The 21,326-nt window shown below is 35.4% G+C and overlaps 5 protein-coding genes across 8 annotated transcripts; 3 read left to right on the forward strand and 2 right to left on the reverse strand.

Annotated features, from left to right (window-relative positions):
- Positions 1-2,782: 2,782 nt before the first annotated feature.
- Positions 2,783-7,035, forward strand: LOC103853120. 2 transcript variants are annotated; one of them, XM_033278573.1, is made up of 19 exons: positions 2,783-2,829; positions 3,047-3,141; positions 3,230-3,290; positions 3,692-3,745; positions 3,822-3,854; positions 3,970-3,999; positions 4,071-4,241; positions 4,318-4,387; positions 4,467-4,876; positions 4,971-5,234; positions 5,347-5,460; positions 5,546-5,608; positions 5,771-5,869; positions 5,970-6,083; positions 6,167-6,336; positions 6,422-6,457; positions 6,521-6,565; positions 6,700-6,783; positions 6,934-7,035. In XM_033278573.1, the coding sequence occupies exons 4-17, from the start codon at positions 3,713-3,715 to the stop codon at positions 6,525-6,527; spliced, it is 1,614 nt and encodes a 537-aa protein (XP_033134464.1). In that variant the 5' UTR covers positions 2,783-2,829; positions 3,047-3,141; positions 3,230-3,290; positions 3,692-3,712; the 3' UTR covers positions 6,528-6,565; positions 6,700-6,783; positions 6,934-7,035. The 2 variants fall into 2 exon arrangements, with proteins under 2 accessions (XP_033134464.1, XP_033134462.1); XM_033278571.1 differs by lacking the exon at positions 2,783-2,829 and having other exon boundaries at positions 3,078-3,195.
- A 4,915-nt stretch (positions 7,036-11,950) lies between these two features.
- On the reverse strand, positions 11,951-13,753 carry LOC103853130 (UPF0725 protein At5g63820). 2 transcript variants are annotated; one of them, XM_033278609.1, is made up of 6 exons: positions 13,526-13,645; positions 13,271-13,352; positions 12,913-13,102; positions 12,717-12,838; positions 12,527-12,604; positions 11,951-12,453 (listed from the first exon to the last, which is right to left on the reverse strand). In XM_033278609.1, the coding sequence occupies exons 2-6, from the start codon at positions 13,292-13,294 to the stop codon at positions 12,226-12,228; spliced, it is 642 nt and encodes a 213-aa protein (XP_033134500.1). In that variant the 5' UTR covers positions 13,295-13,352; positions 13,526-13,645; the 3' UTR covers positions 11,951-12,225. The 2 variants fall into 2 exon arrangements, with proteins under 2 accessions (XP_033134500.1, XP_009128300.1); XM_009130052.3 differs by having other exon boundaries at positions 12,021-12,453; positions 13,236-13,352; positions 13,526-13,753.
- Positions 13,754-13,764: 11 nt separating this feature from the next.
- Positions 13,765-15,281, forward strand: LOC103853137 (UPF0725 protein At4g29550). The gene is made up of 5 exons (XM_009130058.2): positions 13,765-13,937; positions 14,011-14,112; positions 14,196-14,502; positions 14,587-14,693; positions 14,769-15,281. The coding sequence occupies exons 1-5, from the start codon at positions 13,881-13,883 to the stop codon at positions 15,096-15,098; spliced, it is 903 nt and encodes a 300-aa protein (XP_009128306.1). The 5' UTR covers positions 13,765-13,880; the 3' UTR covers positions 15,099-15,281.
- A 224-nt stretch (positions 15,282-15,505) lies between these two features.
- LOC103853145 lies at positions 15,506-19,841 on the forward strand. 2 transcript variants are annotated; one of them, XM_033278589.1, is made up of 5 exons: positions 15,506-18,515; positions 18,593-18,770; positions 18,846-18,909; positions 19,024-19,420; positions 19,516-19,832. In XM_033278589.1, the coding sequence occupies exon 1, from the start codon at positions 16,141-16,143 to the stop codon at positions 17,080-17,082; it is 942 nt and encodes a 313-aa protein (XP_033134480.1). In that variant the 5' UTR covers positions 15,506-16,140; the 3' UTR covers positions 17,083-18,515; positions 18,593-18,770; positions 18,846-18,909; positions 19,024-19,420; positions 19,516-19,832. The 2 variants fall into 2 exon arrangements, with proteins under 2 accessions (XP_033134480.1, XP_033134486.1); XM_033278595.1 differs by having other exon boundaries at positions 17,764-18,515; positions 18,593-18,766; positions 18,843-18,909; positions 19,516-19,841.
- Positions 19,639-21,299, reverse strand: LOC103853153 (UPF0725 protein At4g29550). The gene is made up of 6 exons (XM_009130079.2): positions 21,160-21,299; positions 20,985-21,086; positions 20,810-20,911; positions 20,523-20,724; positions 20,324-20,430; positions 19,639-20,227 (listed from the first exon to the last, which is right to left on the reverse strand). Exons 1-6 carry the CDS (start codon positions 21,211-21,213, stop codon positions 19,898-19,900), a joined length of 897 nt encoding a protein of 298 aa, XP_009128327.1. The 5' UTR covers positions 21,214-21,299; the 3' UTR covers positions 19,639-19,897.
- Between the last annotated feature and the right edge of the window lie 27 nt (positions 21,300-21,326).

Raw genomic sequence — 21,326 nt, forward strand, 5'->3', positions numbered from 1 at the left:
TCATCTTTTGTATAGATTTGATGATAAGAAATTCATCAAATAACTGTTTTGAATGAACATATTTATTTTGAATGGATTAATCCATAATGGAGTTGAGATAAGCCTTTACGTGAACTAGATATATTACTTGTCTTATTGTAGAATGTAGTGGAAACTGGAAATGACATTATGCTAAAGAGTGACTCAAGAAATCGAGTTCTAGTTTGGTCGGACACAAGAGGAAACATAAATTTGATGTTGCTCGGACGCTGATTAAAACGAAGAATCCAAGAGGATGAGGATGATGTGGCATGCGACACAAAACAACATCAAGAAAGAGTTCCCAATAAAGTTGAGATTGGGTCAAATGCTCTAGACCTAAACTCAAGAGTTGATGCCGATGAAGAAGAACCTAAAACGGTCATTCAGATCTCATGCGGGTTTGAAGAACGTCTTCTAGGCTCGATCAAGAACCGGTTTGATTTCACAGTTTTGTCAGACGAAAATACATCTGATTTTTCATGGCGATTTTTTCCTGCAAAGAGATCCTTGGGATTGGAAACAGGAAGAGAAATGCAGATTCACCGTCCATGCGGAGTTGATCGAGGAGTTCTACGAGGAGGAGGAAGGATTCATGGGTACTTGTCTACCCAACCGAATCCATGTTTCTTTGTTGATTAGCTTTGACTTTAATTACTGTTTTTAATTTCTATTATAATCATATACATATTACTTATTTTGCTGTTATTTTCTTATTTATATTTCTTTTAAGAAAATTAAGGAAATAGTTACGATCCAGTACACATTTTTTTTACACAAATGGTATGCTATTATATTTGAAAACACGCCATTTGACATAAAGCCGTATTATTTGATTAAAAATGAGAATATCACCTTTTTAAAAGACATTATTTATTTTAAAATTTGCTTTCGCTTGCTGCAATTTTTTACAGCATCTAAACTGATGATTTTATCTTCAATATTGAATATCAATGGCTGGCAAATTTCAAAAATGAGATAGCCTAAGAACATATGGTCCTTTGAGTTTGGTCAGTAAGATATGTTGATGGCTATAGCCTATAGGGACTTAAAGCACACCAAATTCAGCTGGCTATTATTCCAGGCCAGTTTTTTTTCTGGCTAGATTGAATGGTGACTCAAACATGTTAAGTTATGATCTACTATATTAACTTTAAGTCATATTTTTCAGTTAGTAAAATATATAAGGTCAAATGCTGACTTTAACTATTTTTATTATATTTTCCCATTGTTTGGTAATAATTCCTTCAATGAATTATATAAAGGGAAAGGTGATCAAATTTCACGTTATAAATTAGATTTACTTTTTTTTTGTAACACAAATTAGATTTACTTATTTGACCAAAAAAAAAGATTTACTTACTGTGTTAAAAAGATAGATTTATTTACATCTTATGCAGACCCAATTATGGATAAACCAGTAAAATATAGGCTTGGGCCTGATAGGATTATTGAAGTAGGGCCCGTTTTACTCATAAATATTACTAAATTCGTCAAATATGGGCTTGGCTTATATCCTAATTTGTTTTGATTAAAAATTAGATATTAGATATTGGTATGATTATAATAGGTGGTTTAGAACGTTTAATGGTTTGCTTAAAAATTATTTTTGAGTATATTTAATGAAATATTATACATTAATATAGGTTAGTTCCAACATAGTATTTCTATTTTAGTAAGAGGGAAATGTGTATGTTAAAGTATATGTCATTAGGTTAATTATGAATTTATGATATTGTCTATAAAAATAGGATAAATATATATAACATAAGTAATAGTAGTACGTTAGGCGAATATAATAGGTGGTTTAGAACGTTAGGTGAATTTAATAGGTGGTTTAGAAGAATTATTTTGAGTATATCTAATGAAATATCACACAATAATAGATGTTGGGTCTAACATAGTATTTATGTTTTAAGAAGAGAGATTAGCTCTAATGGTAACAATAGTGGGAGATATATTGTGCTGATTTGACTTAAAATTATATATTTGATCTCTTAAAAAAAAGGTTAATAGATAATTGGTCAAAATTGTTTGTTTATGCACCTGATATGATAAAGACCGGCTCTAATCCTAGTTACAAAATTAAACATAGTGGTGAAATAAACAATGGAAACAGAAACAAATAAGCAGAACTATATTGTATTACACAAGAAGTTAGTAATTAGCTGTTTTACTGTGTAGCCAATGTGATAATGAAGCTATGGTGATATATCGTGTACAAACAATTTATGCTCTTATTTTGATTAAAATGATTGATGGTAGTAAAAAGTGTACGTTATGTGAAAAATCCCATACCATAATTTTTTAAAACATGACTATTATAAAATATACAATCAACAAAGTTAAGTTCATTCAAGTTTTAAATGTTTTTAAATAAATACAAATCATACTAATTGATCTGTTTTTCACAATTTAATTATTATGTGTTTTGAGAAACTGAGTCAGAATCTAGGACATAATTAAAAGTTTTGGGGAGTTTTCCAATGAAATCAAAAGTCCAAGGAGGAAAATAATGGAGTCTTCTTAATAAGAAGGCGAAAAAGAAACAATGGAGGAATATAGGTACCCGATCATAAATATTATTTTAGAAACCTTTTGTTCAAAAGAAGAAAGTTGGAGACTTTCGTCGTCGTTGCTCTGAGTTCTAAACTTGCCGCCAACGGCTACTCTTTGTTTGCCGTCCTGTAGCTCACAACGAAAATACTGGTCGCCGATTTTGATTCAGCTTTCAGTTTCTTTAAAATCTCTGCTGTTGAAGAGTTAGAGACCTCTTCATTCGTGCGATTGACACCGATTTTGTTTCCGCGGGTTCGTTTCTCGCAATCTCGTGATTTTCTGATATTTTCTTTCAGGTCGCTTCTTTTACGTTTCTTTGGGTTAGTTATGGGGGCAAGAGAAACCCCTAACTCGATTTGAGACGAATCTGAGGTTTTTAGGGTTTGGCTTGGAAAAATAGAGAGTTTTGGAATCCAACATTCTCGCGACTCTCACCTGATTCTGACTCGCCGGTTTGGATCTATCGCAGGTGAACGGCTTGTTACGAGCTGGAATCGATTGCGACCCTCACCTGCCTCTGATATTCGCCGGTTTGGTCTCTCGCCGGTGAACCGCTTGTTACGAGTTGGAAATCGATTGCGACTCTCACCTCCTTCTGATTTCGCCGGTGAGCTGCTTGTTACTGATTTATTACTCTGTTGGATTCTCTCAGGTTTGTGACATCAATTCCTGAGGTTGAATACAGTCGCTCTTCACCAGTCACCACTGCATCTGTAAGTCCAAGTGATTCTTGTTCGAGAGTAGCACCAGTCTCCAAAATTGTTTTTGTTGACTTAGTTTGTTTTCCACTGTCACTGAAACTTCTTTAACGTCTCATCGATCCTGCTTCCATTCTCCTGTTAAGAGCTCCTAACATATTGTATGAGTTAGTGAGTTACACTAGATGTAGCGGGTGAATTACCAGAGAACAGTAGCGACTTCATTAGTATCAAAAACAACTAGTTTTTCATCCAAATATTCTGCAACTTGAGTAGCCAAACTAACACAAGTTTATAGTAATTTGTTTTCAATCTAGACTTGGTTCCTCTTGATGATTTGCCATCTGCAGATCGTGTGCTTTTCTGATTTGTTTTCTTAAGTTGAACAAAGTTTGGTTTTTTTTTCTTCTCCGCAGAAGAAGATCGATTCCAAGAACATGGATCACATATCTAGCCCAGTTTTGCGTCACGTATGTTCATGGAATAGATGTTTCCTTTTGTTTGATATATTTTGACATTTTCTGTAACATGACTACATATTTGCAGACTGTAACTCGCGGAGAATGCTCGTCCAGCCAAGTAATATTCTTTCATTTATCAAATTTCTTTTCAAAGTATCTCTAAGCCTTTTAGGAGATATTCTCATTATATATTTGAATTGATCTATATCTTGTTCGGAAATCTCTGTTAATAGGGATCAACAGATGCCCTGGCCAAATTGCGGGTATGGATACATTCATATTGTTTTATCTCTGTTAAAAAGTATGTGATCATAACTATTGACTTTTTATGCAGTCGTACATCCCTTTGGAGAAGATGCCTAAAGTTCTTCAGAAGCCATTCGAAGAAATACCACAAATGCTACATCCACATCTGCTAGATATCATTTTACATAGGCCCGAAAATGGTGAAATCTTTTCTTTCGAGGCTAAAAAAGGAACTTTTACAGTTTGGGCTAACTTCGTAGTAAGTTGGTGTCACTAGTTATGTTTGACTTTCATTTCCAATTTTTCTTTCTCATTAGATTTTATGTTGATTTCAGAGGCCAAAGAAAGAGGACTGCAAAAATTGGGGAAAATCAAAGTTTCCAGTACAAAACCAACGAAAACATCGTAAATAACTTGGTCTCAATCTTTTCTTTTAAATGAATTTTGTTTGCACTGTGTGAAGAATAATTAATTGAAATTGCAGAGAATTGTTGGTCGATTGCGGAAAGTGAGCATATAAGCGAGGCCCGTGAGATCCACCATATTGACGAGGAGCTCACATCATACTCTGCCCAGTTTTTGGTTGATTTTGCTGATCCTGCTCGGGCAAAGAGAAGGTTCGTGGATACCAAACAAGAGCACTACTGCTATCCGTATCCAGGCATCTACGGTATGGAATATGCCATGGCCTATGGTATGCCAAAAACTGATGATTGGGGGCATACTGGATGCCATACTGGGCTGCTTCCTTCTAAGAGTGATGTCAAATTGCATCACGTCTTAAATGAAGCCAGAGCGTTCAAGGATGTACACAAGGCTGTCCACTATTTGCAGTCACAACCAATCCTTGGTCAAATTGCTGTTTTCAACCCTGAGTTTGCAAATATTGGAGATGTAAGTATTGTGATTCAAAAAAAAAATTTTTCTTCCTGATGTTATAGATCTGAATCATTTGGAACTAACAACTATGCATTTTACTATGTTGCAGAAAGTTTACCGCGGACCTACTTCTGTACATTCTTTCTTTTCTGCATGGCATCAAGTTTCAATACGGTTTATAACCGTCGAGAATGGAGAGCTGATTGCACACTGCAGGAATAGCCATGGTGAAGAAAAGGGATTATTTGGATATTTCAAGGCCTCTTTGGATGTTATGCTACTTGAGCTGCGTACAACTGGAGTGTCATCATTTACAACTCCAAGTAGACTCTTCAAAGTATTTTTCTGTGGAGAAGTCCAGAGCAAATACGAGGTGATGTGTTTTCGTTATTGTTTAGTTTATTGATACTGATTTCTTAATCAAAGTCATTTACTTACGCTTAGTTTTCGGTTTCTTAAAATTGTTTGTTAATTCTTTTGTGCAGAGGGAAGTTGATGAACATTATATTGAGGGTCAAGTTGGTAGCTTGGACTATATGTCATTTTTGATTTTTGAAGGCATTTGTCACAATACGTCTAGCAATGTGATTCAGCTTGAGGTATGGTTTAAATACTGTATAACTATTATTTGATTGTTGTTACTAAATAAAAATGTTATAATGTATGTATGTTTTCTGGTTACAGGATGGTGGGATTGAGATCATTGGGAGTCCAACAAACCGAGCTTTACTTAAATGGGCCTTGCAGGTTTTCTTTTCAGTTCCTCGTTCCAACTTTTTTTACTTAAATTACTTAAATTGAAAGTCCAACAAACCGAGCTTTACTTAAATTGATTCAACTCCTAGTTCCAATTTTTTTTTGTTTATTTGTATTGATTACTAATTTTCATATTTTATTGGATCTTTGTAGAGTGACATGAGCTTCACTTCTATCAAGTCCGAGTCCATGTTTATTAAACGTTCTGGAATGGATTCGTCAATCGAATGTCTAGGCACAGCAGTTGAATGTGTAATTGATGTCTCATATCCCTTGCTAGTTTCTGCTTTTCTAGTTGATCAGTTTTGGTGTAATTGTTTTAACTTTAAGTCAACTTTTATTATAACCTCAGAAAAACACTAGTAGGCTTGGCGTTCGGATTCACTGGAAAGGCGACGCTTACAAAATTCTAGAGAAGTGTACACAAGCTTATGACAATGGTTTGATACCGATGAGTAAAACCAAGGTTGGCAATCATTATTCTTTTTAACTTATGAATGAAAACCATGTTAGCAAAGCATATTTCTGAATCTAGTTATGTTATTTCAGAGGGAAGCATTCAAAGCTGTTATCGATAATATGGTTGCAAAAGAACTAATATGCGTTGCTCTTGCATTCACACCAATTGCAAACGAAGATGTTCCATCTCAGAAGGAAATAAAGAATTGGATATTACCGAAAGAAGGACTTGTTATGTGCTTGGTATCTTTGGTATTACGGTAAGAGTTTACGTTTGGCCACGCTGCCCTTTAATAAATCTGTTGATTCCCTTGTACTAACATCGCAATACAAAATTTCTTGTAGAATCCATGTCGCCCAGTTGACGATGATGAGATGCAGGTACGTAGATGTAATTATTTATTCATATTTTGTTAATTATCTAATTTCTCTTGTTGATGATAGGCTCTAGCAACTTTTGCGGAAGAGAACAAGATAGAGGCCAGAGGAGTAAGGATAGTTCGTTAATTGATTAGCGTTTCCTTATCACCCAGTCCTAACAGTTTTTTAGTATATCACTATGAATGTTAAAGTTGGAGTTGTGCTTTTACTTTTGTAAAAAATGGAGTTGATTTTTGATGTAGACGGAAGAGGAGTCCGAAGAGCTACCTGACGATAGCGTCCCAAATGATGATCAAACGTGGTCCCCATACGTTACAGATTCCAGCGTAAGATCTTTATCTCCCTTTGTTAACTATCCTAAATTGCTTTGTTTTTGTTCTTGTGATCACTCTTCTCTACGTGGCTTTTGTATTTATAATGCATTAGCAATCTCTCTCTCTTTCTGTGGATATTGATTTAGTAGTGAATGTGCGTAGGCTTTTCTTGCTGGTGAGGAGACAAAACCTGAACATTGGCTCTATTATTACGACTCCGACCTCTGCGCTAGACTTGGACTGTACTGTTACAATCTTCAGAAGGTTTTCTTCTTAAATCTTGTTCTAACACTATTTATTACGCACACATTCACCCCTTATCACCTAAGTTAAGCATCCTGTCCTACTTTCTCATCTCTATAGGGCACAGCTTACGATTTTGGGTTTGTGAGAAAGTTATATACTCGGTATGATTCGTTCAGCAAGTCTTTCATAACACTGGAGGCAGTGAATCCAGCTGACTGTTCTCGATTCACTTTGGAGACGTGCGTTGAGCATAACTATGAACAAGTTACAAGCGGACTGAGTTTGTGGTGGGAGACGCACATTTGCAGGGGGGAAGGTAAGAGATGTCTATCAGCTATCCCTTATACGTTACAAACGCTCCTCTGCCATTATCATAAAGTTTTTTCTGTGTGTGGTTAAAAGGTAGCGAAGAGGCTGATTATGAGTGGAACGATGGAGCAATAGATGCTTATTACAAAGGTGAAATGCCTAAATGGCTGTCTGATGAAGATCAGCAAGGATGCTATGTGGTAACACTCTTCTGCGTTGCATCTAGTAGTCAATTCATATAATGCACAAAATCATTCATGTTTCCATTGTTGACTATTGAGTGTGTGGATCCATAGGTTGAACAATCAGAGCTTCATGACGAGAAAAGTTGGTGGCTGCCTCTTTTGACTGAGTTTGCCTTCTACACGAAATGGAATGGAACGCTCAGGGCGAGAGATATTGCGGAATGCAGATCTCTGATTACTCAAGCTGTGGTTGTGAAAACTCTTGGAAAAGATGAAAAAGAGCCGAGTGATAAGGTCAATGCGGCCAATGCAATCTTCTACATAACTTTTGAGTGCGTGGAGGATCCAACAAAAGGTCGTTATAGGGCGGTTGTACGGAAGACGATGGATGGGCAACCGGGGCACATGCGCCTCGAGGTTATGTGTTGGTCCATGAGCGAGATAGCCGAAGAAAGGGGACCAGAACCTACAACCATAGCCAAATGAAACTCGTTGAATATAAAACGACTGCAAACTAAACGAATGGTTCATTCTATTTTGTCTGGAGAATTTCTTTCACAATATCCTACATATTGTTAACTAGAGAAATGTAATATTTTGTCTGAAACTTACCTGTGATACAGCATTTGCTTCAGGCTCTGGCCACACTCTATTCACATACACGTCTGATTACGGGATCATCCTCTTGTGACCAGAAGAGAATGTTGCACAATTATTGATTTTGATTCTTACACCAAGTACAATTGCATCTCAAGCATTTTATCTATATGAGTCTACTTTTCCATAAATGCATCTAGGCTATGTACGTGAAAGTCTCTACTTATTTTATGAAGATATACATCTTTGCCAATAAACTACAACCAAGCATGGAAAGGTTGGAATAGCCAATAAACTTCAGAATTTTGTCTCCGACCTAATTGAGATATTGGAACACCAAATTGAAGATGAGTTTGACATATCCACTGGTAGATTTCAACGTCGATGTCCGGCACCGTCTCCTTCGAGTGGCCAGCATCATCTCGGGCTGCTCATTTTTTTCATTCCGATGGTTGTTAAACTTCGAACTCAAACAAGTTTAATAAATAACTTTAAATAACATATCACAATAGCTCTATTAATCTACTACTAGAGCTTAACCCGCGCACCCGCGCATGTGTTAGTTTTTTTTTATAAATGAATATTTATTTGTATAAGTGATAATATATATTTTAAAATTTATCAGTTTAATTTTTTTTAATATGACATTTCTAAACACAATAATTTTATAGTTTATATTGAGTAGTTTTATTTTATCATATAAACTCTTAGTTGTATCATCCATTTATTTAGAATATGACATGTAAAGTCACACAAATGTATTTTTATTTTTTATGGATTAAAATTTTATGATTATATATAATAAAATTGTTGTATAAACTGTTTTTTTATGGATCAAAATTTTATGATTATGTATAATAAAATTGTTGTATACTATTTATTATGTATTTGTGGAATTAGTAAAATAATTACCGTATAATGTATGTAATTATGAAATGTATGTATGGAATTAATTATTTTCAAACACACATATGTATAATAAAAAAGGAAAAGACAAAGAATATTAAAAGTTAAGTTTATTAATTATTGTTGCCATGATTTTTTAGTTAGAATTTGATTTTGGAAATACATTAATTAAAGAGAAAAGACAAAAATCCTAAAAGATAGGTTAATTAATAATTTCAGAGGCATGCCATTGTAAATATAGTGGAAAACTAAGGGATAATCTAATTTTGTACTCCTATTTTAATAGATTAGATATATTAAAATAAAACTATTACAACATTTGTTTTGTACCCACGTATCACCAACACAATCATTTTTAGAACCCTTAGAAAATTATGTTAGTCTATCTAAATATATAATAATTTTTTTATTAAACTAATCATAAATTAATTATTAATTTTTTATTTGTTTTCTTGAATAAAAATAATAGAATTATCAAATGCAGGTAAAATATATATGACAATTAATAATTTTGAATAATAAATATTTGATAAAAATTAGTCTACTCTCTATCATTTTTTAAAATTTTAACTTATTAAAATAAATTAAACAACCACATTAACTATATAGTTAAAATTTATTTTTTTTTAAATAACTATAAATGACTAAAATTGTTAAAAATCTCACTTTAAAATTTTTATGGTCCATAGAATAAAATTTATGTTATAACAAGATAGAAATAATTACAAAATTATACAAGTATTTTTAGTAAATATTAATATTTTATATATATATATATATTAATATTGTTTAAAATAAATTATGTACCATATAAAAATACATATTTATTTTAATTTCAAAATTTGCTTTGCTTTTTTTTGATAAAATTTTTGAACAAATATTGACAATTTAATATTTAGTTTTTTAACTTTGCATAATGTTTTTAAAATTATAAATTACTAAATTTATGTTGTTCAAAAATACAAATGATCAAAAGATAATATGAGTATGAAATATAATTTATCAGATATCAATATTAAAAATATACTATATATCTATGTTAATATCATTTAAACTTAATTTTATACCATATACAATAGAAAAAGTCTTTGTTTGAATTAATAGTTACTGATTTTTTAATTATTAATAGATATTTATTATTTCATATGTAAAAGAACATATAATACATAAAATAATTTTTATATAATATTCATCGGATCTTAGTAACAAATTAAACTTAGTAATTACAAGTCGACCGGTTTGATAATGGTTATACCGAAATTTTAAGTGGTTTACGATTAAGGGCTTGACTGGTTTAAACGCAGCGGTTGTGGTTGCGGTTGCGACATTTGCGGATGCGGGTGGTTGCGGTTTCTAGCGGTTTTAAGAGATTTGTACTACTGGTTATGCGATTAGAAATTGGTGCGTTTGCGGGATACTTACGACTGGTTAACTACCAAATACAGCAGCAGTTAAATAATAAATTAACAATATTTACATTTTATATAATTATAAAAATATCAAAAATCATAATACTATAATAAATATGAAAATTATATTTAGAAAGTTATAGATTTAAATTTTAAAATTTTTTAAAATTATAGAAAATATTTTTATTGTAAATTTTTATAATATTAATCAAAATATAATAGATATATTTTAGTATTTTTATAATTTCAATTTAAAATTTTTATTGAATATTTTTATTTTTGTATTTATATGGTTTTTGAAAAAAAAAAAGAAAAAAATTATCTTTCCGCAACCGCAAACGCTAGCTGGAACCAGCTTTTGATTTTAAGAGGTTCGGAGCGGTAATAGCGGTTTGTATGATTGTTTCGAAACGCTGTCAACCGCTACCAACCGTATTAGCTGCGTTTGCGGATGGTAGCGGAGAAACTAGTCTGGCCCTAAGAATACTTTTTTTTACGATTAAGAATCGGAATACAAATTCAGATATGAAAATAATTCGTTTACATAATATGTTAAAATCAAAGTATCAGTAAATGGAAAATCCTCGATTCATATTACTTGTTTTACAGTTTATTTAATGTATCCATGGTTGGATCTTCGTATAGGCTTTTGAAGCAAAACAGAGATCAATCAGACTTTCCCTTGATAGAACTTGTGACTGCACAACGAAACATAATGTCAGTTAAAAGTTGAAACCACTAGTGCATATAAAACGAAAGGTATTAAAATGGCAATCATTTAGTACCCCAAGACACTGCAAGAGAACATATTACATTCTTGAAACTTCACATAATGGATTGAACAAATAAAGGAAATGAATAAGAAACTGAAAGAAGTTACCATTCATAAGTCATAACAGATCAATGAATCTATGTGAAGTGGAACTAGAACCACTTACGCTCCAACAGCGTATTCGCTCAACAGGAGCATTCTTAGTAGAGGAAGGTTCTTGAACGTTCCACACATGGCTGTCGCAGGAGAGATTGGACCACCCTCAGAGACACTGTTGATTAACCAATACGTTCCAAACCAGGAGCGTAGCCGAATAAACAAACACAAATGCACAATGAGTAAAGGAATAGAAAAAAACAAAAAAATCAACGAAAATTATACGGAACCATGTTGAACAGAAACAGCTAAACTCTATCAGAATCGTGCGAGAATATGGCACAATCAACATGAAGCATAATGACACTTGATGTGTGTTAATCATCTACTTGTCCCGGAAGCCCTCCTACATCGACACACGTCGCAGGTCTCCTCCTTTTTCCATGGAACTCTGACCCTGATGCTTCAAAATAAATAACAGAACGCCGTTTTTCCTGATCTCCTCCAGCAGCAGGAGGGAATGGTGTTTTTGGCAACACCTCTTGACCGGACAAACAAAACAAACAAACTCAACGTGTGTCAAAATTACCCCTTGATATCGAAGTACACTGCCTTTTCAAGTTCTGGTTTATTCACAAGTGTTTTGGAATACAAATACATTGGTAAACAAGTCGACACTTACATTAAGATAAAAATTAGACATCACTCACCTCCATGGGTTGGGACAACTTATGCAATTCATTCTCATACTAATTATTGTATTGCAAACAGAAATCTCTCCTTAACTTGATAATAGATCCAACTCGTTCTATTCCAAATAGTTTTAGACAAACACAACATAACGCATATATGTATCATGATAGAATTAGTAAAAAGCGTTAGGAATTATAAACGAGCAGATCCGCAGTTCTGACTATTGTTCTTCTTCTTCAGTTCACTCTGCTCCTACAACTTCAAGATACATGTGTCCTGGCTTACGATCCATGGTTTTCCTTATTACCGCTTTGTGGTCACGTGCCCATTCTAAAGATTCACCATTATACTTGTAACTTACATAGTAGATTGCATTTTGGGCTTTCAGCTTCTCATGGCCTTCTTCTGTGTCTTCTTTAGTTACTACAACCACCTTCTCGATCTCCAAGGGTGGGGGAGCAGTCAACACCTACAAAAGAAAAAGGTTCAAGTTTTCTTTTCTTTCTTCATTTTTTGGCAGAGAATCTCTCTCAAGGACTTACGTTATTTGTTTTTGAGTAGAACGCAATTTCGGTGAATAGATAGAGCCAGTCATTCTCCTGCAACTCTGATTCTTGCACCTGTGATGAGATCCACAGAACAAAAATGTAAGCTACATGTCAGTCAAGTTGCCTTCTCAAGCTAAAAAAAAGAAAGAGATGCTGCAGATTCAAACAGTGGACATGATCATACCACATAATACTTTTTATTGTCAGACGCCAATTCTTCATCAGACAACCATTTGGGCATTAATGCATCTTTGTAGAAATCATCTACTGCCTTATCGTCCCAACGTTCATCCACAGCATCGTCACCTTTAAAAGAGATCTCAATAAACAATTAGTTCTTTGTAAACCAGAACTCCAAACAAATGGTAATATATTCTTACATTTGATTCTGCAGGCTAAGGTACTCCACCTTACGGGAAAGTTTGTAGAAGAATCTTCGCATAACAAGGTCTGAAAAGAGAAGACCGAGTCAGAGGCAGGATCCCTGGCGTCCAAAGTTACGTAGAAATGGACGTCTGCAGTAGAGATAACATCATACTTTTCCCAGCGCACAAACTTGAAGTTTGTTCCCTGTCTCAAAGCAAAACACAATAGGGAATGAAGGCAACACTCAACACATCAAGTTGAAACTACATTTAAACAACCCCTAAACCATTTTATAAAACTTAAAATCATGCAATCCACCATTTTAAAAGAATGATACCTTCTGAAAATTGTGGCAGTAGAGTCCGAGCCTACCATAAAGAGCGATGTCATAATCATCGCCCCAAGTAGACTTAATTAGTCTAGACGGATAGCTACAGTTATCCACATCGAAACCCTGCAAAATTAACACGAAGAAAAGAGTATATATATATATCATCCTTCTTTTTCTTAACTATACGAGATCATCAAATCATCCAACCGTAAAATCCAAAAAACGACCTGGTAATCAAAATCTGATATACATATACAAGCAACAAGGTGATTAAGAAGAATTCGAAGAGAGATTACATCGGCCAACCCTTCTTTATTGAAATCGGGACGGTTTGGAACAACATCCAAACCGAACAACTTTAGCTTAGCCTTCCGCCGCCTTTTTTCCAATCGCAATAACTCAATATCCTCCATAACCTCCTCCAACTCTTCCCCAGATCTCACAATTTTTTATCCACAACCATAAGATAACTTTAATCGAGGCGTCATTTTAGGTCTACAGAAACAGAATACTAAATCAAAATTCTGTCAGTTGTAAGCCCATAAACACGAAACATTTGGGTCTATGTCCACGGAATAGTGGCCCATTTGTTATTCTTTATAATTTTGTCGTAGTTGTCGGTCTATTTTCCCGCGATCTGAGGGGGGGGATATGGGGGATTCGTCGCCAGAAGAATATGATCCTGATTATGCCCGATTCGCAGCGGAGGTTCTCCGAATTTTCTTATAAATCATCTTCTTTATAGTGCTTGGTTCTATAATATATTCCTTTGGTTATGTAGATCCGAGCGCTATTGAAGGAGAACGGAGAAGATAAACAACCGTTCTCGTCCTCCTACGATCCGGCTGATGGAGGGTGGTCCACTTACGTTACAGATGCCAACGTACGTAACATCTTGAGTTCTCTTCCTTTTTGTTCTTTTCTCCTCTCACGTACCTGACTTTTGTTTTTATAATTCACTATTAGGCTTTCTTTGCTGGTAGAAGGATAAAACCTAAAGCATGGCGCGTTCATTATGACAGAGGCCTCTGCGCTAGACTTGCACTCTACTGTTACAATCTTCAGAATGGCACAGCTTACGATTTTCAGGTTATCATTCAGATACATGAGCAGAATCGCCTTTCCTTCACCAAGTCTTTCATAACATTTGACGCTGTTAATCCATCCGACCGTACTTCTCCACTCACTTTCGAGACTTGCGTTAAGCATGTCGATGATCAAGTCACATTCGTCCCCAAATTGTGGTGGGAGACGCACATTTGCAGGGTGGAAGGTAAAAAAAAATGTGTCATACAGCTATTCGTATAGGTTATTGAATGGGGCTTCCTCTGCCATATTATCATAAGTTTTTTCTCAGGTAGCGACGAGGCTGATTATGAGTGGGACGATGGAGCAGTTAATGATTATTACAAAGATGAAATGCCTGAATGGCTGTCTGATGACCGTCAGCGACGATGCTATGTGGTAACTCTCCTGTCTTGAAGTCAATTCATTCATGTGTTCCATTGTTGACTATTGGGTGTGTGGATCCATATATAGGTTAAACAATCAGAGCTTCATGACAAGAAAAACGGGTGGCTGCATCTCTTAACTGAGTTTGCCTTCTTCACGAAATGGAATGGACCTCTCAGTCCGGGAGAGATTGAGGATTGCCGACCTTTGATTACTCAACATGTGGTTGTGGAAACCCTTGATGAAGATGCTGAGAAAGAGTCGAGTGATAAGCTCAATGCGGCCAATGCTGTCTTCTATATATCTTTTGAGTGCGTGGAGGATCCAACAATAGGTCGTTACAGGGCGGTTGTACGGAAGACGATGGATGGTAAACCTGGGCACATGCGCCTCGAGGTTACGTGTTCGAAAGTCTAATCCTGAAAAAAGGAGGAATCGGAGATCAAATTTCAGTATCTTGTTTAAATTCACAAGACTTCTAACTTGGAAAAATCTCGAGAATGTATTAATAAGTATCAACGTATGATCGAACTGATAGATCAGAATTATGTTATGAAACTTAAATTATTCCCATTTTATTGTCAGCATATTTTCTTTGTACATGTTTATTGTAAAAAAGGTTCCGCTAAAACTGGGTAACCAAATTGATGATAACCACTTGTCTTGACAATTTGATTATGCAAACATACAAGGACATTTGGATGATATTTTGTTTATGGCTGCAGATGGATTTCAGTCCCAAGACAGATGAGTCCAGAAGCGGATGAATTATCTAAGCATGCTAAAATCAATAGTTGTTGTCTCTGTATTCTAGTGACATGTTGTAACAACTCTTTAGTATCAATACTATTAAAAGGAAAAGAGTTTTAATAAATCTACTTACAAAAAGTCATTGGACCTATCTATTATTTATTATTTTTAGTCATACAAACAATTAATCTAACTATATAAATTCCGTAAATTAATCTAACTGATTTTTGTCCAACAATCTATATGGTGGGCCCTTAACCTCAAACACAATTATACTTTTAGCATCGACCTATCATTATTAGAATTTATATTGTATGAAGTGCACCATGAGATTATTGTTATAATACATTGATGTTAACAAAACTTGCATAATTTTACAGCGACAAATAGTTTACAATCTCATCATCTCCACTCACGAGAAGCTATAAAATAAATATATAAAATAATTATGTTAAGAACAAACTACAAACTACATCATTGTTCTGCAATGTTTAAATTCAACTATGAATTATGTTATGATTTTACCTATCAAAATAGAAGAATCCAAAAAAATCATGAACATGAAAAATACCAAAACCAAAACAATTAACCGAACATATTCAAATACCTAAAAGCTCTCAAAAGTTTACTTAAAATTTGACCCCAAAAACAAAAAAAAAATACCCAAAATTTCATCAAAAATTTAAATTTTTATCCAAAACTCAAAACTATGACCAAAAACACAATCCCATTCTCTCCCCTGTTGCAGAATGGCTCTTGGATGTGGAGAAAAATTTTGAAAAGCAGAGAGCAAGCAAAACAATTCTACAGGGTTGAAGTGGGTAATGGCAGGAGAACTTCCTTTTGGCATGAAACTTGGAGTTCGCTGGGGTGTATGAAGGATATTGTGCGTGATGGAAGCTATATTGACATGAGTATATCAATTAATGCAACAGTGGAGGAATGTAGAAATCATAGAAGAAGGCATCACAGAGTGCCTATGCTTAATAGGATTGAGCTGGAGATAGAGAAGTTTAAAGGAACTTGGACTCAAGCTGATGATGTCTCAATGTGGAAAAATGGGAAAGGTAAATTCAAGAGAAGTTTCTCTACAAAGGAAACTTGGATTAACATTAGAGAAAATCATATCTTGTGTGACTGGTATAAAATTGTTTGGTTCAAGCATGCGACACCTAAATATGCTTTTGTCACTTGGATTGCTATGCGTGGAAGATTGGCAACAGGGGAGAGAATGAAATGCTGGAATACTAATGGCGATGTGTCCTGCAGTTTCTGCAATGAGCCCTTTGAGACTCTAACGCACCTGTTCTTTGAATGCTCATACTCTTCACAGGTATGGGAAGCTCTCATGAAGGGGGTTATGAACGATCATTACACAGACCGCTGGGGAAGGATTACTCGACTTATAACTGACTCGAGTTGGGGTAAAGTTAAGCTATTCACTGTGAGATATGCCCTTCAGTTAACAGTTCATATATTTTGGAGGGAGAGGAACAAGAGGAGAGATGGGGAATCTGCTGTTACCGCACCAGTTCTGATCAAGAGATTGGATAAGGCTATGAGGAATCAGTTTACTGTTATCCGTAGGAGGGGTGATAGAGACTATGAAGATGGTATGACCATGTGGTTTGAGTCAAGAGAGTTGGGATAGAAGCTTATTTTTTATCCTTAGTATTTTTACATTTTCGAAAACATGATATGAAAAGTTGTAAAAGGTATTTTTTCTTTTGAATTAAATTTAACATTCAATTCAAAAAAAAAAATGAAAACATATCTGAAATAAATATACATAATCACAAAATATTTTAGTTGCTTTGGGTATATGATTGGGTCTCGGTTAGGACCCGGACTCGAAACAAGATCCGTAGGTCCAAGAAAACACCTAATAAGTATTTTTTCTGAACTCAGACCCGAACCAATCATATATTTTCGGGTTGATTTTTTAGATCCGAATAAAATGTCCAGACCCAACAAAGAGTTAAATAAGACTGTACATACAAAATCTCAAATAAACTAACTCATAAATTATATAAATTTTTAAATAAATTCCTACCTGGACATAATACGGCATTGTAACATAATAACGTACAACAACCCCAAAATACTAACTCATATGAAAATCTGTTTGTAATCCAAAAAAACTAAGCGCGGGTCAAAATGTTTAATCTATAAGTTAGCCGATAAAGAAAAAACAATAATACTTTGGTTTATTACTCGGTATCGCCAACAATGTTGGGCCGGTAGTGTAGTTTTAGTCTTTTAATAATAATCATCATGGGCTCTGAAAATACGGGTTTAGGGTCTTAACCCGGTAAGTAAAGTGAGATAGATCCGGATGGATATTGTTTTCCTCTAGCGCGCCTCGGTTCCGGCTAATTCGAGAAAGGAGAATCAGAAGAAGAAACGAAGCTGTGAATCGTCCGTCGCTTGTGTAAGGAACGGAACTCTCTCTCTCTAGATCTTCTAGTATCTCTAACGATTATATGAATCCTAGATCTTTTCGTGTTCATTTAGTCGTAAAAGAAAAGGAAAAATATTTATCTTAAATCGAGACCTTGCGTTCAATTACTGTATTCTTTCTCTTCGGCGTAGCCTAAGGCTGTGGATTGTTCCTATTTGTTAAACTATGCATCAATCTTAGGAAATTAGGGTTTTATGAGGCTTGAATTGTTGTATCTGTGAGTGGAGTGTCAAAATTAAACTACGGCTGTCTAGGTTACGATATATTGATCTCGTTTCTTTTGCTGCACGATCTAGTTTTTTTTTTTTTTGTTAAATGCATTACCATCTATTTTGCTTGTTGAGCTACATGACTGCCTCCTCTGTAACTGTGATCATCACTATATTAGCTTAAAGAGCTTAACATTCAGTTCAGTATGTTGCTCTACATAAAGTTACTTTTAGATTGGCTTGAATTTGAACGTTGAGTTATTCACTTTACAACTGATTCAATCTCATCAGTAAAGAGATGCTTTTAGATTGGCTTGAATTTGCTACTTATAGCCTGTCTATATCATCTGAATTTCTGCAAGCAGGAAATCTGTAAACATGGCTGATTCTCATTTAGTCCCAGAGTTAACACGGGTACGTCCAAGAGAGAATCATTATTCGTTACACATTTTCATTTTAGTCTGCTTCTTATGTTCTCACTGGTTATGCAGCACCGCCACACTGTAACAGCCATATCCGATGATTTCTACAACTATATGAAGTTGATAAAGAAAACTGAGCCTGAAATCATGTCTAAACTTTTGCCTATTCTACGCACAAAACCAGACTCCCGTATCCAACTCGTTAATACCAAGATTACAAATTATGCAACTTGGATAAAAAAAACAGGTACTTTTTATATATAATGTTTTTCGATGGTTAATCAGAGTTGTTTTGCACACTAATAGTGAGTTTCAATTGCAGATTCGAAGGGACGAGAGAAAGTTGGAAGAAGAGTATGCTGTTTTGCAGTATGATGAAGATCATGGTAAATTGTCTCTTAATGTTTTTTTTTTTTTCACACATTGGATGCATACAAATATACGTGCATATCTTTGCTCATGCATCTTTTCTTTTCTGACTCTTTGACATATCTCTGCAGAAACAGTTTGGGCTGTCATAGCAGCCAAGTTGTTCAGTGTTGTAAAACATAGACCGAAGAGCATCTTCACTAACTACTCAGCCCAGTATATACTTGACTTCGCTCCTCGCCCGGGAAAGACTCAGAGAAAACATCAGCGTACTTGTTGCAAACCTCTTACGGTCTTACCGTAGCGGATGGGCTGAGGTATGGATTGAAGAATAACTTACCCAGAGAACAAGACTGGAAATATGCAGGATGTAGGGATATCCGCAAACCAAGGGGCGTTTCACTCTTCCGCATGGGAGGAGAGGTGATTGAATCAGACGATCTGAAAATTGCTTCGGTAGCCTTGCAAAAGACACCCGTTGCGGCTCGATTGCATATATTTGAGCCAGATGTTGACGTTGTTGGAAATGTAAGTGTTGCTCTTAGTTAAATTTATATTGTATTATATCGTGTTCTGTTTATATTGTATATATCTATTAATTCTCTTTTTCATTTCATTCATAGGAAATTTACCGTGGGCCAAAATATTTTGAGTCCAAGTACGAAGGACAAAGAGATGTGATGATTTATGCTACTAAGATAGTTAAAGAGGAGCTGGTTGCGGTGGTAAACTTCCCTTACAAAAGATTGAAAGAATTGCATGTCTCATTAGATGTGATGCTAGTCCAGACACCAAGAGAGGATGAGACTGATGAGCCCGACAAAGAATTGGAAAAACCCACTTACTTGCTTACAGACTTATGTTTCTTACTACAACCATAACATAATTCTGATGTATCAGTTCGATCATACATTAATACTTTATTAATATATTCTCGAGATTTTTCCAAGTTTGAAAGTCTTGTGAATTTATCTAGATACTGAAATTTGATCCCTTTTTTGGGTATCAGACGCTCCAACACGTAACCTCGAGGCGCATGTGCCCCGGTTTCCCATCCATCGTCTTCCGTACAACCGCCCTATAACGACCTTTTGTTGGATCCTCCACGCACTCAAAAGTTACGTAGAAGATTGCATTGGCCGCATTGAGCTTATCACTCGTCTCTTTCTCACCTTCTTCATCAAGAGTTTCCACAACCACATGTTGAGTAATCAAAGGTCGGCAATCCTCAATCTCTCCCGGACTGAGCGGTCCATTCCATTTCGTGAAGAAGGCAAACTCGGTTAAGAGAGGCAGCCACCCGTTTTTCTCGTCATGAAGCTCTGATTGTTCAACCTAATGGATTCACACACCCAATAGTAAAAAAAAAACAATGGAAACATGAATGGTTTTGTGCTTTATATGAATTGACTACAAGACAGGAGAGTTAACCACATAGCATCGTTGCTGACGGTCATCAGACAGCCATTTAGGCATTTCACCTTTGTAATAATCATGTACTGCTCCATCGTTCCACTCATAATCAGCCTCTTCGCTACCTTTTAACCACACAAAGAAAAACTTATGATAATATGGCAGAGCAACTCCCATCAATAACCGATACGGATACCTTTTTACACATTTTTTTTACCTTCCACCCTGCAAATGTGCGTCTCCCACCACAAATTTGGGACGTGTGTAACTTGATCATCGTTATGCTTAACACAAGTCTCGAAAGTCAGTGGAGAACGGTCGGCTGGATTAACGGCCTCAAATGTTATGAAAGACTTGGTGAAGTAAAGGTGAGTCTGCTCATGTAACTGACTGATAAACCGAAAATCGCTAGCTGTGCCCTAGAGAGATGAGAAAGTAACTGGAAAGCTTAACTTAGGTGATAAGTTTAGATAGCGTTCGTGTAATAAAATAGAAAAAAATAACCTTCTGAAGATTGTAACAGTAGAGTGCAAGTCTAGCGCAGAGGCCTCTGTCATAATAAAACCGCCATGCTTTAGGTTTTATCCTCCTACCAGCAAAAAAAGCCTACGCACAATCACAACTAAATTAACATCGCCACATAAGATAAGACATGAAGAAAGGGAGAGAAAGAAGTTACGTTGGCATCTGTAACGTATGTGGACCACCCTCGGTCAGCTGGATCATCATCGGAGAAGGAATTTAGTTCATCTTCTCCGAGCTCCTTCAGTTCCGCTCGGACCTACATAACCACGTAATATATGAGAACCAAGCATTAGTTATGAAAGGAAGCTGCGGCCTATATTCAGAGAAACCTCCGCTGCGATTCTTGCATACTCCGGATCATATTCTGGCGACGAGTCCCCCATATCACCAAATTGTATTATCTCTTCAAACCCTAATTGTCAAGATCCCACGAGAAGCAGAACACAACTGGTTTGAGCGTTTGCGTGGGCTTTAAACGGTCTTAAGTTTTTTTTCT

Source organism: Brassica rapa, chromosome A01 (genome assembly GCF_000309985.2).
Source record: "Brassica rapa cultivar Chiifu-401-42 chromosome A01, CAAS_Brap_v3.01, whole genome shotgun sequence".
Lineage (NCBI taxonomy): Eukaryota > Viridiplantae > Streptophyta > Magnoliopsida > Brassicales > Brassicaceae > Brassica > Brassica rapa.

Coding starts and splice junctions, on each gene's coding strand:
- LOC103853120 (XM_033278573.1), top strand. CDS start 3,713: ATGGATCACATATCTAGCCCAGTTTTGCGTCAC. Junction 5,461..5,545: donor GCAATGTGATTCAGCTTGAG/GTATGGTTTAAA, acceptor TTCTGGTTACAG/GATGGTGGGATTGAGATCAT. Junction 5,609..5,770: donor TACTTAAATGGGCCTTGCAG/GTTTTCTTTTCA, acceptor GGATCTTTGTAG/AGTGACATGAGCTTCACTTC.
- LOC103853130 (XM_009130052.3), bottom strand. CDS start 13,642: ATGGAGGATATTGAGTTATTGCGATTGGAAAAAAGGCGGCGGAAGGCT. Junction 13,353..13,525: donor ATAAAGAAGGGTTGGCCGAT/GTAATCTCTCTT, acceptor TTAATTTTGCAG/GGTTTCGATGTGGATAACTG. Junction 12,839..12,912: donor CTTAGCCTGCAGAATCAAAT/GTAAGAATATAT, acceptor TCTCTTTTAAAG/GTGACGATGCTGTGGATGAA.
- LOC103853137 (XM_009130058.2), top strand. CDS start 13,881: ATGGGGGATTCGTCGCCAGAAGAATATGATCCTGATTATGCCCGATTC. Junction 13,938..14,010: donor ATGCCCGATTCGCAGCGGAG/GTTCTCCGAATT, acceptor TTGGTTATGTAG/ATCCGAGCGCTATTGAAGGA. Junction 14,694..14,768: donor GTCAGCGACGATGCTATGTG/GTAACTCTCCTG, acceptor ATCCATATATAG/GTTAAACAATCAGAGCTTCA.
- LOC103853145 (XM_033278589.1), top strand. CDS start 16,141: ATGACCAAAAACACAATCCCATTCTCTCCCCTGTTGCAGAATGGCTCT.
- LOC103853153 (XM_009130079.2), bottom strand. CDS start 21,213: ATGGGGGACTCGTCGCCAGAATATGATCCGGAGTATGCAAGAATCGCA. Junction 20,431..20,522: donor GCACATTTGCAGGGTGGAAG/GTAAAAAAAATG, acceptor TGTGGTTAAAAG/GTAGCGAAGAGGCTGATTAT. Junction 20,228..20,323: donor GTCAGCAACGATGCTATGTG/GTTAACTCTCCT, acceptor TGAATCCATTAG/GTTGAACAATCAGAGCTTCA.